The 16,350-nt window shown below is 48.5% G+C and overlaps 2 protein-coding genes across 2 annotated transcripts in view; one reads left to right on the plus strand and one right to left on the minus strand.

Moving 5' to 3' along the window:
- The first annotated feature begins 1,166 nt into the window (after positions 1 to 1,166).
- On the plus strand, positions 1,167 to 10,818 carry TYMS (thymidylate synthetase). The gene is made up of 7 exons (XM_045781822.2): positions 1,167 to 1,463; positions 3,261 to 3,334; positions 5,678 to 5,852; positions 7,340 to 7,441; positions 8,235 to 8,410; positions 8,797 to 8,868; positions 10,204 to 10,818. Exons 1-7 carry the CDS (start codon positions 1,250 to 1,252, stop codon positions 10,339 to 10,341), a joined length of 951 nt encoding a protein of 316 aa, XP_045637778.1. The 5' UTR covers positions 1,167 to 1,249; the 3' UTR covers positions 10,342 to 10,818.
- A 499-nt stretch (positions 10,819 to 11,317) lies between these two features.
- ENOSF1 (enolase superfamily member 1) overlaps positions 11,318 to 16,350 on the minus strand; it is a 28,204-nt gene continuing 23,171 nt past the window's right edge. The window contains exons 13-16 of the mRNA XM_045781819.2: positions 15,538 to 15,667; positions 15,204 to 15,303; positions 12,331 to 12,412; positions 11,318 to 11,717 (exon numbers count right to left, since the gene is read on the minus strand). Coding sequence (XP_045637775.2) covers positions 11,616 to 11,717; positions 12,331 to 12,412; positions 15,204 to 15,303; positions 15,538 to 15,667 — 414 coding nt within the window. The 3' untranslated portion in view covers positions 11,318 to 11,615. The remainder of the gene's footprint in view (positions 11,718 to 12,330; positions 12,413 to 15,203; positions 15,304 to 15,537; positions 15,668 to 16,350) is intronic.

Below are 16,350 nucleotides of genomic sequence, written 5' to 3' on the forward strand. Positions count from 1 at the left end.
TTCCTAGAATTTGTGTTACAAAAATTTTAACCTTGAGGTTGAAAGGTGCATGTTAGCAGAAAGATTGCAGAATCTTGCACAAATTCACTCAAGATAACCAGAAACAAACAAACGCTGACTTTATTGAACAGCAAGAAATAGTGTTTGGTATGTTTCATTCAGAGCCGACCTCTTATTCTTTACAATCCCAAACCCATCAACAAGAAATACATTGAACATCTATGTGTTCAATAAATAGTTGTTGATTCAAAAGCCTGCTTGTTGCATGTACATGTATTAGTACATTTTATTTCATTTTTTAAAGATTTTATTTATTTATACGTTTTTTGAAAGGGAGAGTGGGGGGATGGGACAGAGGGAGAGGAGAGAGAATCTCAAGCGGACTCCACGCTCAGCTCAGAGCCTATGCAGGTCTTGATTTCACAACGCGGAGATCACGACCTGAGCCAAGGCCAAGAGTTGGAGGCTTAACCAACTGAGCCACTCAGGCACCCTTTAAAGAGTTTATTCCTAAGTAATCTCTACACCTAACATGGGGTCGAACCTACAAGCCCTCGATCAAGAGTTGCACGGTCTACCTACGGACTGAGCCAGCTAGGTGCCCGTAGTACATTTTAAACTCATTATCAAATAGCTTTTACTCACCAGTGTTTACATTATAAACATTTTACCGGTAAGTGAAAATTTTAGTATTAAAAACTTCAAAATGGCTGGCTGTCACTAATGAAATAGAAAAGCTGCCTATTTCACTCGCTCCAGCTACCTCACTGAAGATGGGGGAAAACGGAAACGCACATCGCCTGACCGCACGACCCCCTTCGTTGTAGGAAACATACCTCAAATAACAGGGTTTTGTTTTTATGTTTCATGAACACGTGGGGACTGTTCCAGGATCCCCTTAGTATTGAATGGCGCGGTGGGCTGGAAAACTTTCTAATCAGAAAGGCCTCTTTCAGCCAACGCACCAAGATACAGGACTTAGGTTGTCGGCTTTAAAAATGGGCTTGCAAACGCCATAGCTTTGGAAGTCCGCCGCCTCCCCCGGAGCACGCGCCCGGCCCCACCTGCGGCTCTGCGCGCTCCTGGGACGCCCGGGGGCCGCGCGCGGGCCCACGTCCCCGGGCAGGAAGGGGCGGAGCCGCCGCTGCGGTGGCGGGAAAAGAAGCGCGCAGAAAGGTACCCACCCCCTAGCCCGCCGCTAGTCGCCCGCCGCCGTCCGCGTCCCAGGACCCGCAGCCGCGCCCGCGCCATGCCCGCCCCCGGCTCCCAGCTGCAGCGTCCGCCGTCGCCGTCGCCGCCCGCCGCGCAGAAACCGGGCGCCGAGCCGCAGCCGCCACCCCACGGGGAGCTGCAGTACCTGGGGCAGATCGAGCATATCCTGCGCTGCGGGGTCCGGAAGGATGACCGCACCGGCACGGGCACGCTGTCCGTGTTCGGCATGCAGGCGCGCTACAGCCTGAGAGGTGACCCCCGCGCGCCAGGGGCGAGGGAGCGTGCGCCCGAGGGGGCTCCGATTGGCCGCCGGGGGAGGGGGGCGGGGGCGCCGGGGATTGCCCGGGACTAGCCATCAACCTTTAGTCCTAACCTCGATCCTGGGAGCTCCTTAGCCCCGCTTTGCAGACCCCAAAACACAGGCTCGGGCTAGAGAAATGATTTGCGTAACGTCACGCGGACAGGAGTGACCCAAGTGGGAGGTGAAACCAGGCCCTTTGGGTCCGGGTCCTGCGCTCTAAATCATTGGTCGTGCTGTCTGCCCCAGAGCGGCCGCGGTCTGGTCGTGTTTGCCTCATACTAGAGAGTGGGAGAGACTCTGCCCGGGCTTGGCCCCGGACTTGGCGAGAGGTTCCCCTTTTTGCTCCTCCTCTTCTCTCCCCCTTCTGGCCCTTCGGTTTGGCAAAGCTTTTAAAAATTGGAGCGAAGGAATAAGGGCGGGTCAACGGCGGCGGGAGGAGAGCGCGAACCAGAGGCTGGGCAGGAACTTGTGGTTCCTGACGATTTTTCCGTCTGGTCCACACGGACCAGCTTCCCTCTTAAACCTTGAAACAGCAACACCAGAGTCCGAGTAGAAGTTCTTACTCGTCTTTTCCATTAAAACAGGATGGCTCCTGAGAAGTTTCTCTTGGCGGTTGTTAGAGTCAGGCTTTCAGGGGCCAAACAGGCGGGTGGGGGGCGGGGTGCACAAGACAAATATCCTTGACACAGCTATGGGGTGGTTTTGAGTAGGGAGACGCACTGTTAGTAAAGCTGATTCAGTGTGGGGAGCAGGGGGAGGACCCTCAACCCCACACCCACTTAGAGCCTGGAGGTTACCCAGGCTGCAGGGTAGACCGGGAGCCACTTTCCTGCAGCTCCACACGGTGGCCTCCAATGAGCCGCAGGGCTCGTTTTTTACTCCAGCCCATCAGCTCAGACCCTGGGCAAGTTACCTCTCCGGTCTTCAGCTTCCTCCTGTGCTTAAAATAGAGAATATCATGTTCAGTAGGCAGTACTGATAAAAGTAGGTGCTTAAAATTCTCCCTTGTTACATGAATATCAACTATATGCCTGATAAGGTGAACTGAGCAGGTACTGAATTTAGAGATAACGTTTACATTTTGATCTCTCTGTCGCTTGATGCAAACTTGTATATTCCCTCCCGGTGCCTGTAAAGTGGAGATCTTAAGGATGCCTCAAGGAAGGTGGTTGTGAGGATTCAGTAGGGTCAGGCATAGCAAGTAAACCGTTACTATTTTTGGTACGCTTAAATAATAGAGGTTAATTTGCTTTGCAAATAATTAAAAACTATTCCTTAGCTTTGGTTAGTGTGATATCTCGCATCCCCCGGACCTGAGCAAGTTTTCCCTGGCAGGATAATCATGGACTAGCCCCGGGAGCCTTCAGCCTTTGTCTGGCACATGTTGTGTGTTGTCTTCACACCTCTGTGAAGGAATCCTACTAACTGGGAAGTGGATGGGAGCTCTTTTCCTGTCTACAAGGGCATCCCTGCCTGGCCAGTGCCCCATCTAACCACGTGGAATTACCGTGGTGGTTGAGGGATTGAGGAGGGCAGTCTCAGTCTGAATTGTGTCACTGACTTAGGCCACGGCCTGGGAGCTCCACCCTGTTGTGGGGCACCCACATGATCGGAGTCACAGTTTTCTGGTTGGTCCTGTGGTCACTCAAGGGCCTTATGTCCCCGGGGGCAGTCCTCCTCCACAGAGAAAGCTGGATGATGTGTTCTATTTTCCCATCTTGAAATTATCTGGCGAACTATTTTTCAGATGAATTTCCTCTGCTGACAACCAAACGAGTATTCTGGAAGGGTGTTTTGGAGGAGCTGCTGTGGTTTATCAAGGTAGGGAGACTGCTGCTATTGGAAATCAACAGTCAGTTCTCAACCCAGCTCCAGTGAGATCCTTTTAAAAGTCTGATCGTGTCACTTCTCACTTATAGCCCTAGTGCATCTCATTTCACCCAATAAGACCCCACCCACCTGGCCTCCTTGCTGATCTTTGAGTACATCAGGACATTCCCAGCTAGGGCTCTGGCGCTTGCCAGTCCTGTTCCCTGGAGCCTTCTTTCCCTACATGTAGCATGACTCACTCCCTCACCTCCTTCCAGCCCCTGCTGAATGAGCCTTCCCTAACCTTCCGATCTAGGACTGTGATTACCCCCCCATACACATCGTCCTCCCACCCTCCTTTGTTTTCTCTATAGAGAAACATCATCAGCTGATATATAATGTCTGCCCTCTCCCTTTCCCCATTCAAGGGGGAAGATAGACAACAAATAAGCAAGTAAAATGTGTTAGAAGCTCCATGAGGGCAGAGATTTTGTTCTTCCTGTTCACATTTGTATCCCCTGGGCCTAGAACACAGCCTGCCACATAGTAGGTGCTCAACATAGAGTGATATTGAATATAGATCCCAGCCATGTTGTCATATTTGTATAAGCTAGAAGGATCTCTTGAGTTACAAGCTATACTTCTTCCAAAGGGCCAAGTAGGTACCTCGAGCGGAGGCTGAAGTGATATGATGATGGACAGCTTCCTCTCGCTCTGTCTCCTGGTCCAGACCAGTGATCTTCTGGCCAGTGCTGTTCAGAGGGTACCTGAGGAGATGGGCTCAGTTCTGGGCCATGCAGAAGCTGGGATCCCTTCTGCAGAGCACTCAGTGTGGCTTGTATGGTCTTGGGCCCAACCAGACCCAAGACTTCTTACTGCATTTTAGAAAGGTTCTTTCAGATGTGGATCCAATCCAGTCTTCCTTACTTCCGCATTCTTGAGGTGTTTTCTTCTGTGTTGTCTTACCTCAGCCGGCAGTGAGCGTCTAGTTCAGGTGCGTCCTCAGAAATCCCAGAAGAGGCCGTTCGTAAACCAGCTAGAGCCCAGTCCGAATGGATGAAAGAGGAGACATCAGAAGCAATTATGGGAGGGAGTGTCTGGGTGGCTCATTCAGTTAAGCATCCAACTCATGATCTCAGCTCAAGTCTTGATCTCGGGGCTGTGAGTTCAAGCCCTGTGCTGGGCTCTACACTGGGCATGGAGCCTACTTTAAAAAAAAAAAAAAGAAGAAGAAGAAACATGGAAAAGATTGAAAGATGACTTATTGGAGGTGAAAAAAATAGTACAAACTCAAAAACAGGGAGGAAATGAGATGCTCAGAAATAAAATGCGTTCACGTGTTTTATCTTAATTTAGCTTGAATTCAGGATTCTAGGTACTCTTCACCAGGAACATGCCAGACTCACCTCCGATAGAGCTGCTCCCTGGTGACTGGGTGAAACACGAGAGTCAGGATGAACCCACGCTGCAGCCGGCGTCTGTGGGCAAGATGGAGACGTGGGGTCTGTGCCGAGGTTCAGATCTGTCGAGCGCTGAGCACTCTGCTTAGGTTTTCTAACCCTCACAATAGAGTGTGGGGATGCGAATGTGCTCTTCCATGGGTGGGGGCAGCGAGGCTAGGGGGTCAGGGAGCTGTCAGAGGAGAAGGGTGTGGACGGCAGGCATGGTGTATGTGGCCCCACAGCCCTGCTTGTCACCATTACAGCGCGTCATACCCAGAGGCCCCTGAGGTCTGTCTTTGACCTGGATGCACGAGCAGGACACACGTTAGGATGATACGGGCCAAATCTAATGAGATGACGTATAAGTAATCAACATTGGCTTGTACTTGGGAAAAAACAAAGCCCCACCTTAATTGCAAATACGGGTTGGGGTAAACAGAACTGGATAGTGGCACATATGAGATAATGTGACTGATTTGTAAGAAAAGCTGATACTGATTTGGCCAGTTAGTGAACTGTCCTATATACCAGGTCTGAGATCCATTGAACAGATGGTGGGTGAGGCATTAAATGCATTTTGGGGGATCACACTTAGACACAAAACACATTTAGTTAAAAAACACAAAACCGTTAGGTGAAGTGGGAATAATGAAAGGACTTGGAGGTGTTTAATCTAGAACATTTAGTTGAGAGGAAGAATCACCTGTCCTGGAAGTGATTCCAGGAGACTGTCGTGGGGGCCCTTAAAAAGTCTGGGCTGGGACTGGCCCTTAAAGACAGGACATGCCGTGCGGGACGTGTTGAGTGCCTGTCCCTGGTATGTTAGCCCAGGCCAGAGGCACAGCTGGTGGGAGGCCCTTAGGGTGTCAGCTTCTTCACCTGGTTGCCTGCTCTGCTCTCCTGTCTCTTCCAGGGATCTACAAACGCTAAGGACCTGTCTTCCAAGGGAGTGAAAATCTGGGACGCCAACGGGTCTCGAGACTTCTTGGACAGCCTGGGATTCTGCAACAGAGAAGAAGGGGATTTAGGCCCAGTTTATGGCTTTCAGTGGAGGCATTTTGGGGCAGAATACAAAGATAAGGATTCAGGTGAGAAAACAGAGCGATGCCTCATTTCCTAAGCGCTCATCGTAGTGAGTTGTCCCCATTGTTTCAAGTGAAGCTGGGGGCATAAGAAACCAGCGTCTGGGGAGCTGGTGTAGAACTTTGACCTTGTGAGAAGCAGTTTCAGATTCAGGTAGGGTCAGATCACACTCGGTTGCTAGCATTTATTGGGTGCTTGGTACTTTCCTCACCGTATGTCATTAGCAGGTAGGGACATGGTGGGTCAGTTGATTGCTGTGCTGAGGGAATAACGTAGGAAGAAGCCTGGGGATTGCCTTGCAGTGGCTTGATCTCCCTTTTTAAGGCTGATCCACAACACACACTTTAGGTCGTGCCCATGTGATCGCCGTCCTTGGGATCCCCTCTTTTCCCTGCCCTCCTGGGGTGGAAGAAGATGAATCATCTTATTCCTGGACTTAACACCTTCCTCACTCACTTGGTGGCACCATTTGCCCCCATCCTTTGACCCTTCCTGTCCTGCCTGTCCATAGGTCAGGGGTTACAAAAGCAAATGCCTACCTCCTCAGTGTGTGTGTGTGCGTGTGTGTGTGTATGTGTACACACACGTACATAGGAAGTAAAGGAAGTAATCGCTTGCTGGCTGGACAGAAACCATTGATAATTTTAGCACCTGTAGAATTATATAAACACCATCACCAAAACACAGAACTTACTATTACAGTGCATCTTTTTCTTTTTTAATCTCTGCTATTACTTTTTCTGAAGCTATGATCATGACAGGACTCCCCCACCCCCCAAAATTAAGAACTACTGGACTAGAATGTAGTCTGACACCAGTAAGCAGAGGTTTAACTGGAGGGGAGATGAAGCTCCGTACTTCTCAGACTTCGCGGCTTCCAGTTCCATGTCAGGAGGAAGGAGAGGAGTTAAAGTCCAGAGACCAGAAATGGGAGAAAAGTACAAGGTGGTGTGAGAGTTAGGTTTTTTGATAGTTATAAATCAGTAGGTGTTTGGCTGCTAAATTGTAATTTTGGGTGGAAGTGTTGGGGGATAGCATCTAGACCCTAGAACGGAGTCTACCGTCCTCTGTTATTTCGAGTGTGTGTGGAATGGTGTCTTCTCTTTGAGATCCAGTACTTTCCGTTGCAGCAGCGTGATGAGAATGGTTGATGGGTATAGAGACAGTCCCATGGGGACCAGTGGAAGAAACGGATCGCTGGGTTTGGAGAAAGTTTGCAACAGGAGGGGAGGGGTGGCACCATGACAGATCAGATATTTAAAGGACTCTTTCATAGAAAAGAAAGTAACTTTATTATGGCTCCAGAGGATAGACGTCGGACTGAACTCATCATCACCCACGAGAGCGGAGGAATTTGTAGAGCGCCTTGGATATGTTGTAGCATGGGCCACAGGGGGCTGTAGTAGGACAGTGATGGATGGCGTCTAAGGCCATCTCACGAGATGCTGTGACTGACATGTGGGTGCGTCTTCTCTTTTTGACAATTCCACAGATTATTCAGGTCAAGGAGTAGACCAGCTGCAAAAGGTGATTGACACAATCAAAACCAACCCCGATGACAGAAGAATCATCCTGTGTGGCTGGAATCCAAAAGGTTGGAAGCATCCCAGTTATTCTCTGGTGTCCAGACTATACCATTAGCACAAAGGGAAGCCCTGTGCCTTTGCATGGAGGCCGCCAATAGGTGGCTGGACCCTGGGAACCACCCCCCCCAGCCACGTGGCTGGTGTGACCCTGGGCAAGTCACTCTTGGCCCCATTTTCACCTTCAGATGATGGGGTTGGATGGGGGTGATCATAATGTGTGTATTTATACTTCTTTTACTCCAAAGAGGGCTTTAAATCACCTATAAAAATACACCCGGGATTCTAACAGTTTAAATTGGGGCGGGTGAAGTTCCATATCCCCTCCACCTGGCTGTTAACAATTTAAGTTATATTGTAACATTAAACTCTACCAAGGTGTAATAAATATTACTCAGAGTGGAATGTTTGCTTTTCTAGTAGAGACTTTGAATAGGGGAGCGTGTGCCTGGGATGCTAGTGTCCTGTGGCCCCTGGGGATGAATGCGTTCCTCCCGCTCGTAGCTTGCTGCCAGAAGGCAGCACGAGTAATTCTGGCCGGATGAGTGTTGCTTCAGTTGTGGACATACATCCGCAGACGTCTCGTGTTGATGGATGGGTCACTGTGGGCGTGGTGCCATCCCCAGGATTGGAATGGTCTGCTTTTGACCTAGGGGGCGGTGTGCGTCATGGGGGTCACTGGCTCAGTGGCCTGTTCTCATGATCTCCCGCATAGGAGTCAGCTTCTGTTTCTCTCCTGTTCCATGTGCAGCTGCGATCTTTAAAACCACCCGTGCCTCATTTTCCTTTGTGCTGGCCCCTCAGATCTTCCTCTGATGGCCCTTCCTCCGTGCCATGCCCTCTGCCAGTTCTACGTGGGGAACGGCGAGCTGTCCTGCCAGCTGTACCAGCGGTCGGGAGACATGGGCCTGGGCGTGCCCTTCAACATCGCCAGCTACGCCCTGCTCACCTACATGATTGCGCACGTCACCGGCCTGAAGGTGGGCTGCGCGGGAGGGGGCGGTAGCTGCCAGCCCCAAGCGCTGAGCTCTCAGGTTGTTGAACGTGGAGAAACTGACTGCAGAGAAGTCGGTGTCTGGTTAGTTTTAAAATGTGGTCTTCGTAAGAAACGAAGCTGCTCGCCTGGCAGCCTTCCAGGAGCTTTCTGTCTTTGCGGTCTGTATAAGCAAACGGGTTTATGTGGGTTATTTATAATACAAGACACCTTTTGTGACTATCAGCTTTTCTCAAAAACTACACTGGTGAAATTGTTTTTTGGAAAGCCTTAGAATGTCTGCCTAGTCCACATAATGTGCTTTTAAATGATGTGTCTGAAAGGAATTGAAACTAAAACATTTGCCATTTTGCTTGCTCCCGTGGGACTTAGCCAGGTGACTTCGTACATACTTTGGGAGATGCACATATTTACCTGAATCACATTGAGCCGCTGAAAATGCAGGTAAGATTGGTATCTGTCACACTTCGGGGTTCGGTACCTTCTCTTGTTAAGATGTTGCCTTCTGGGGCGCCTGGGTGGCACAGTGGTTAAGCGTCTGCCTTCGGCTCAGGGCGTGATCCCGGCGTTATGGGATCGAGCCCCATATCAGGCTCCTCCGCTATGAGGCTGCTTCTTCCTCTCCCACTCCCCCTGCTGTGTTCCCTCTCTCACTGGCTGTCTCTATCTCTGTCGAATAAATAAATAAAATCTTAAAAAAAAAAAAAAAAAAAAAGACATTGCCTTCTATAATATCCCTCGTGGAACAGACTTTCGGCTCTGTCCTGGGGCAGAGATAAGATGCCAGCTCCAACCACAGGGACAGGTGGCAGGCAGGTGGGCGGGGACAAGGCAGACACATCCCGCAGCCACAGGCACTTCACATGACAGGTGCTGAGATACTCAGTACCAGTACCAGAGAGTGACAGGTGCTGAAATACTTAGTGCCAGTACCAGAGAGGGAAAGCCCCCATGCAGACCGGTGGGTTTGGGACCTTCCCCAGGGTAGCATTTCAGCTCATTTTTACTTGGGAGAATTTAAATGGTGATGTTTTCCCTTCATATTATGTTACATACCATATGTAGGTATTAACTTTCAAAAGTCTGTCCAAATCCCAAGTTACAGCAGCCAACAAGTGATTTGAAATGGCAATTAAAATGAGTGTCTAATGCTTAATGAGCCCCACAGGAAAAACGATCGAACCAGACCCTATCAGCCCCTTCCAGATGAGATCCAGGTTTTGAAAGTTCCTCCTTTGTGGGAGCTTGGCTGCTTTTGTGTAGAGGGTGAGTTCGGGGTTTGTCCAGTTGCTTCTCTGGCTGTACGCTGGACAGAATAATGTGAGGCTGGAGCCTGTGTCCACGTCCCCATTGCCACCATCTGTTCATGCCAGGAAGCCCGGCTTGCATCCCTCTCTGTTGTCACCAGATGTCATCTTACCTCACCCTCTTTGTCAGGGACAGTTGAGATAGGGATTAACCATACTTGAGCGCCTACCAGGAGTTACAGATACAAAAGTGAAAGACTGTTCCCGTCCTTAATTGACCAAGAGCAGTCGATTAGAAGATGAGCCACGGGGCTCCTGACGCAGCATGATGCCACAGAATCTCCTTCGGTCTCGATGGGTGGGAGAGACTCCGTCGGTTACATTGCACGAGTGTGGCAGGGGCAGGGGTCTGCACTATTAGACTCCTGTGAAATAATATTTTGTCGATAAAATACTGTGTACTTGTTTCACAGGGAGAAGTAAAGCAGGTTGTGCAGATAATGGCAAAATAATCATCTCCTATTGTTTTTAGCTTCAGCGAGAACCAAGGCCTTTCCCGAAGCTCAAAATCCTTCGAAAAGTTGAGACAATCGATGACTTCAAGGCTGAAGACTTTCAGATTGAGGGGTACAGTCCTCACCCGACTATTAAAATGGAAATGGCTGTTTAAGTGCTTTTAAAGGAGGTATTTGAAGGCTATTCAGTCTGTAGGGGTTGGACTGAGTGCCCAGGTGAAAGCTTGTTTGCCCTAAAGGAAGAAGGAACTAGGTCAGAAATCTCTTGGCGACCAGCGGTTATTATTAACTGGTAAGGATGTTGCCACTGGCAAACATAACCTTGCCGGTTCTCTTAGTAACCGAAGGCCTTGAGTTTGATTAACTCACTGAAGACGTGTGAAAATGCCGAGTTTGGGAATAAAGTGAGGAGAATAAAAACTGGAAGGCTCTTAAAATGTGTACATGCATTTCAACCCCACGGTTTTATGAAGGTCTGTGAATTTCAAGAACTACACATCAGCTCTTCCCCCACATCTGAGCTGCATAACACCAGCATCCATAATAATGTACAGTTGTGGTTATGAACATTTAAAGTTATGTGCTTTAAATATTGCTATAATAAAGGCATTTTCTGCATTGTGTTCTGCATACATCTGGGTTTGTTTTTAATTTTTTTATTGTATATTGCCATTCTGCTCACTTCCTGCCTAAAATAGATTTAACAGAACCCTCGTAAATACACATATGCTCTGTTCTCTTTTGGGTGCTTAGTGGTTTAGTATATTTTAGAAGTGGTGACTAAACTGTATCTTGCCCTATTTTTCTGTGGTTCATCTAATTCTGGCTGCATTTTATCATTAGCATATAATGATTATTTAGGGTAAAGGTTTAAGGGCTATGGAAAAATAATGTATGAAATGCCATTTTCCTGCCCATTACTGCTGCCATGGTTTCAGAATGGTGTGGATCCTGCTAATACACTTAGAACAAGAAAAGAAAGGCTAAGCCACTCCAGGGCTAATCCGTGAAATCCTTTTACCTCTGTTGCACACCAGATACCCCATAGTGCTGCAGAACTATTTTTACTCTGCTAATTTTTAACAAGTGGGAGACAGAAGGCATTGTTCCAACAATTATGCAACCTGCTGCTTATTTTCAAAGTACAGTTTAATGTCCAGGTACCAGCACTTGATAGAAATTTTGTAGGAACATCTTTCTGCACTTGGAGTTAAATCTAAATTTGTTTAAGGATTAATTAGGAGAATGTGTGTTTATTTGCTAAAAGAATCAAGTACTAATGACGACTGAGCTGACTCCTGAGGTTAACAGGACTTTCAGCTGAAACTTGTTTTGATTGCTGGGATGATTTCTTTCCCCTGTTTTTGTAAAACCACACTCCAAAAGTGGTAAGCCTTTTCACTTAGGAAAGGGTGTTAGGGCTGAACGTTTAATTCTCTTGAGCAGCAAGGAGTTTCTTCCAGACCTCACCGTCTGGATACTGGTGTTTCTTTATAGATTCCTCCTTCATTTCTGTCGAATAACCAGCGTCCTATCAAAGACCAAAAAAACGAGTAATGTTAATAACCACCTGGAACAAAACTCCTATATGTATTTCTGCTGCTCATAGAAACGCTGCTTTCGGATTATTTGACATGGGGAAGGATACACTTCATTGGCTACATCTCAGAATTAACCTAATCACACTTCCTTTGACAATTCAACCTCCGTTGGTGAAAATGAGCCCCAGTGTCTCGGACATGATGAAGATAAATGGTCCAGGTAACACAACCGCAGCCTAAACGTTTCAATTCACTAACTTGCTACATGGTGCCAGGTTTGGTTTTTGTTGTTTGGTTTTGGGGTTTTGGCGGGGGGGCGGAAGAGAGGGGTTTGCACAAGAAGTGTACATTTTAAGGTCTCAGCTGGTGTTGGGAAGAAAGGCTGGCATTAGAGAAGCCTTGTTCGGGCAATTTCAGCCTCAACCCCTGACCTTCAGGCCTTGGGAATTTGATATTCCTAACTGAAGAGCCATTCGTAATTTCTAGATACTGAAAATAAGCTCTAAGGAGACAGCTTTGTGCTCTAGGGTCTAACCCACAAGAAAAGTATACCAGGGGCTGGAAGCTCCTTGCTTCCTCAGGGAGGCCTCTGGCCAAGCTTACCTTCGGAGGCATGTAGGACGCCTTCTTGATTATTACAGGATACCTGAAATGTTCATGCAGGTGGTCGACATATTCACACATCCTAGGAGGAAGGAATCAGATTAGGACAGTAATGTCTTAGGTCACTCACGTGGTACTAACTGTTAAAGCAAAGAGGTGAGCACCACTGAAGAAAGGGTGGCCTCGATCGGGTGCATGTTTCTATGCAAATCTTTCCTTCTCTGCCTCAGGTTCTTTCTCTGTAAAAGCAATGTGAGGGCTTGGATGAAGCCTCACGTGGGTGGGTACCAAAAGTCTCTTGGAACTCTACAGATGGTCCCTGACTTAACAATGGTTTGACTTAAGATATATCGACTTCACGATGAAGCAAAAGCCATATGCATTCAGTAGAATCTTAGTTCAAATTTTGCATTTGAATCTTTTCCCAGCTCGTGATGTGTGATACGATCCTCTCTTGTGACGCTGGGCTGTGGCGGCAGCAGCCCCCAGTCAACCACGCTATCGTGAGGGTCAACCACCAATACGCTAACAACTGTTGTACCCATACAACCATTCTATTTTACACTCTCCGTGTAGTATTCAATTAATTACTTGAGCTATTCAACATTTTATTATAGAACAGGCTTCACGTCAGATGCTTTTGCCCAATAAAGACTAATATAGGTGTCTGAGCATGTTTAAGGCAGGCTAGGCTAAGCTGTGATGTTCAGTAGGTTAGGCGTATTAAACACATTTTAAAATGTATTTTCAATATATTAATATTTATCAATATAGAGGTCAATATATTACTGTTTCAATATACTATGATGGGTTTATTGGAATGTGAAGCTATCTTAAGCCAAGGAAGATCTGTAAAGGTTTTGTGACCCCCAAAGATATCCACTTAGGCTCCATTAAGTATCTGGGATTATTTGGGGGCCTTTAGCCAAAGGCTAGATGAGTAGATTAAAATCACCAAGTGAGATCCCACCCAGCTGCACACATGATTTAGAAAAAAGAGCACAGGTTTTACTATCAGACCAATCTGTTCAAATTTGGGGTCAGCCACCCTCTAGTTTTGTGACTTGGGGCAAGTGACCTAAGTCTGCTGCCTTACTTGGGTCATCGGTTAATGAACAGCTAGGACAGGCGACCCAGTGCCGGGTGCTGGGCCTTCACAAAGGAACTGGCAAGACCGGGCCGCATGGTTTCAGCGGACACAGACACTAAGTTATCAACTACAATCTGCGCTACGTATAATCTACAAAGAACAGGTTACAGGTGAGGAACCAGCCCCCCAGGAGAGGACGTTCTGGCCTTGAAGAATGAGCAGGGGACGGGTGTTCCACAAGGTCACAAAGCAGGGGTGCCGAGCTGCCCCCCACGGCTGCTCCGCTCACACAATGGCACTCCCGAGCAGGAACGTGGCACAAGGCACCCTCGCCCACTCGTGGGTGGTCATGGGGCACTGCGCTCAGCGCTGGCCCTTTTCTGGGCCCTCAAGATCGGCAAGACCTTTCAAGGTTGGTCTGAACCTCCCCTTGGTCCCACCTTCAGGACCGAAATGAGAGGGGGCAAAAGCAGAAAAACCTAGGAATGTTCACTTTTTAGCGTACAAAATATTTCAGACATAAAAGGCAGCATCTCTGTACTCACCCCCTATCTTAAGAGAAAAACTGTTACTTTATCATTGAGGCCCCATCAACCCTCACAGGTCCCATTTCTCACCCACGGTCCCACATTTGGTGTTCACCATTCTCACGCACGTATTTAGGCTGCCACATATAATGATCATGGCCAGTGATCCTTCTGCGATACCACATTTAACTCCAGGAGGAAAGAAATGCATAATAAAGCCATATGCGGGGGCAGCTGGATGCCTCAGTCGGTTAAGCCGCTGGCTCTTGATTTCGGCTCAGGTCAGGATCTTAGGGTCCTGGGATCCGGCCCCATGTCATGCTCTGCGCTCAGCAGGGAGTCTGCTCAAGCATTCCCCCTCTCTCTCCCTCTTCCTCTGCGCCCCCCCCCCCCGCTTGCTCGCTCTCTCTGAAATAAATCATTAAAATAAAAATAAAGCTGTAAGGGGTGCCTGGGGGGCTCAGTCAGTCAAGCGTCTGCCTTCGGCTCAGGTCATGATCCCAGGGTCCTGGAATTGAGCTCCACATTGGGCTCCCTGCTCTGTGGGGAGTCTGCTTCTCCCTCTCCCTCTGCCTGCTGCTCTCCCTGCTTGTGCTCTCTCTCTAATAAATAAATAAAATCTTAAAAAAAAAAATAAACCGTATGTGTGCAGATGACTGGAAGACTGTCTTAAAGTTCACCTGGGCCATGTTGAGAAATAAGGTGGAACGAGATGCAGCCAGATTACAGAATTCTCCAGCGCCAGGACCAAGAGATTGGACGGAAGCAGAGAATATGCGTATGATGGAAGCAAGGCTTTAGAAAGGAAGGTGCTCTGGGGGCGCCTGGGTGGCTCAGTCGCTTAGCCTGGGTGGCTCAGTGTCTGACTCTTGATCTCAGCCCAGGTCTGGATCTCAGGGTTGTGAGTTCAAGCCCTGCTGGGCTCCACACTAGGTGTGCAGCCTACATTAAACAACAACAACAACAACAACAAAGGAGTTCTGGTTTCCATGGGGTTCCACCCACCCACCTATCATGCACCTAGAAAACAAAGGCAGCTGCCATGAACCCACTCCTCGGAAAGAAAAAGAGATCTATTAACTGCTGGGGCTCAAGTGTAATGGCCCCATGGAAAAAAGTGGAAGCAAACCCAACTCGGCCTTGGAGTTATAGGATGTGGCGAAGGACAGAGTTCTTAGTGCCTCTGATCTCCAGAGCCGAATTTTACAAGGTCTGGCCTGGGCTGAGGGACGCTGCTGAAGTTAACTCCACGTTACCTGTTCTTGAGGCTTGCAGAAACGGATATGAAGTCAAATATGATCAGGTGCTGAACCAATTCACAGAGGCCAACTCCACCAGCATGGGGGCAAACGGGAACTACAATAAAGACAGATTTCTACTTAATGCCAAGGGGGGTGGGGGTGGCGGATGAAAGAGAACCTGCAGTTTTTCTCATTGCCCGCTGGTGATTACATCATTCATTATTATTTAGGGATGAAAATCGTCAAAGATTCCCTGATTAGGCCGAAAAGAGAGTCCCTCCAGAGGGACCCGCAGGTTTGCGGTGGGCGGGAAATGGAGGTTTGGCGTGCATCTCTGGGGCGCCCTTACTTTCAAACTTTTTGGCCATCAGCAACACTGAGAGGTTTTCATTGACACTTCCCAGCCTGCAGCTGTCAATCTGGAGAAACTGCAGGGCTTTTGCTTGTAGGAGTTGCTTAAATATCACTCTATTGTGGCACTGGAAATAGAATTAAAATAAAACCAGCAGAAGAGTCAGCTTTGGCCAAAGGCCTCTAAACCCTGCAATGCGCTGATGCCAAGGCACTCGGCAGCAGCCTTCGAGAAGCCCGGGCTGTATTTATTCTTTGCTCTCACCTGACCTGGCACAAAGCGAGGCCCGATAGTACAAGCCGGGGACCTGACTGCTCACTGCTTCGTAAATCTGCTCGTGGGAGGGTGTGAGTCACGCAAAAGTCACACCGGCTTGACATCTATTAAGGCATAGCCGTCAGCGCGGCTGGCAAGTGGGAGGCGAAGCAAAGCATCGGGATGGAGTGTGGGGATGGCGATGAGCAGGTGGCCCGGACGACGACAAACCCGAGGCTAACCAGCATTGCTCCTTTTGCGGGAAACCCCAGAATCTGTTCCTTCGCACTGCTCTGCGGGTGGGCGGACGGCCACAGGTTTTGGCAGGCATTCGTGCTTCGTTTATAAGCACAAAGAGGGAACGCAGTAATGTTTGTTCAATTTGGAAGCTGGCTTTCTTAAAACCATACAGTGCATCTTATGTCCCTGCAGGAGCAACTTTAAATTGCTGCCTTGTAAATTCTGATTAGATACTTTGGAAAAGATACATGGCCTTACGTCATATGGATTGTCAGAAAAGAGACAAACTTTTGACTCTATCCGACTCCAGACTCT

Source organism: Ursus americanus, chromosome 19 (assembly GCF_024610735.1).
Source record: "Ursus americanus isolate L20-20 chromosome 19, mUrsAme1.1.p, whole genome shotgun sequence".
Taxonomy (NCBI): domain Eukaryota; kingdom Metazoa; phylum Chordata; class Mammalia; order Carnivora; family Ursidae; genus Ursus; species Ursus americanus.

What these genes read in the sequence shown, in the direction of transcription:
- TYMS (XM_045781822.2), top strand. Translation starts at nt 1,250, where the DNA reads ATGCCCGCCCCCGGCTCCCAGCTGCAGCGTCCGCCGTCGCCGTCGCCG. An exon ending in AGCTGCTGTGGTTTATCAAG is followed by an intron (nt 3,335 to 5,677) that starts GTAGGGAGACTG and finishes TGTCTCTTCCAG; the next exon opens with GGATCTACAAACGCTAAGGA. An exon ending in TTGAGCCGCTGAAAATGCAG is followed by an intron (nt 8,869 to 10,203) that starts GTAAGATTGGTA and finishes TATTGTTTTTAG; the next exon opens with CTTCAGCGAGAACCAAGGCC.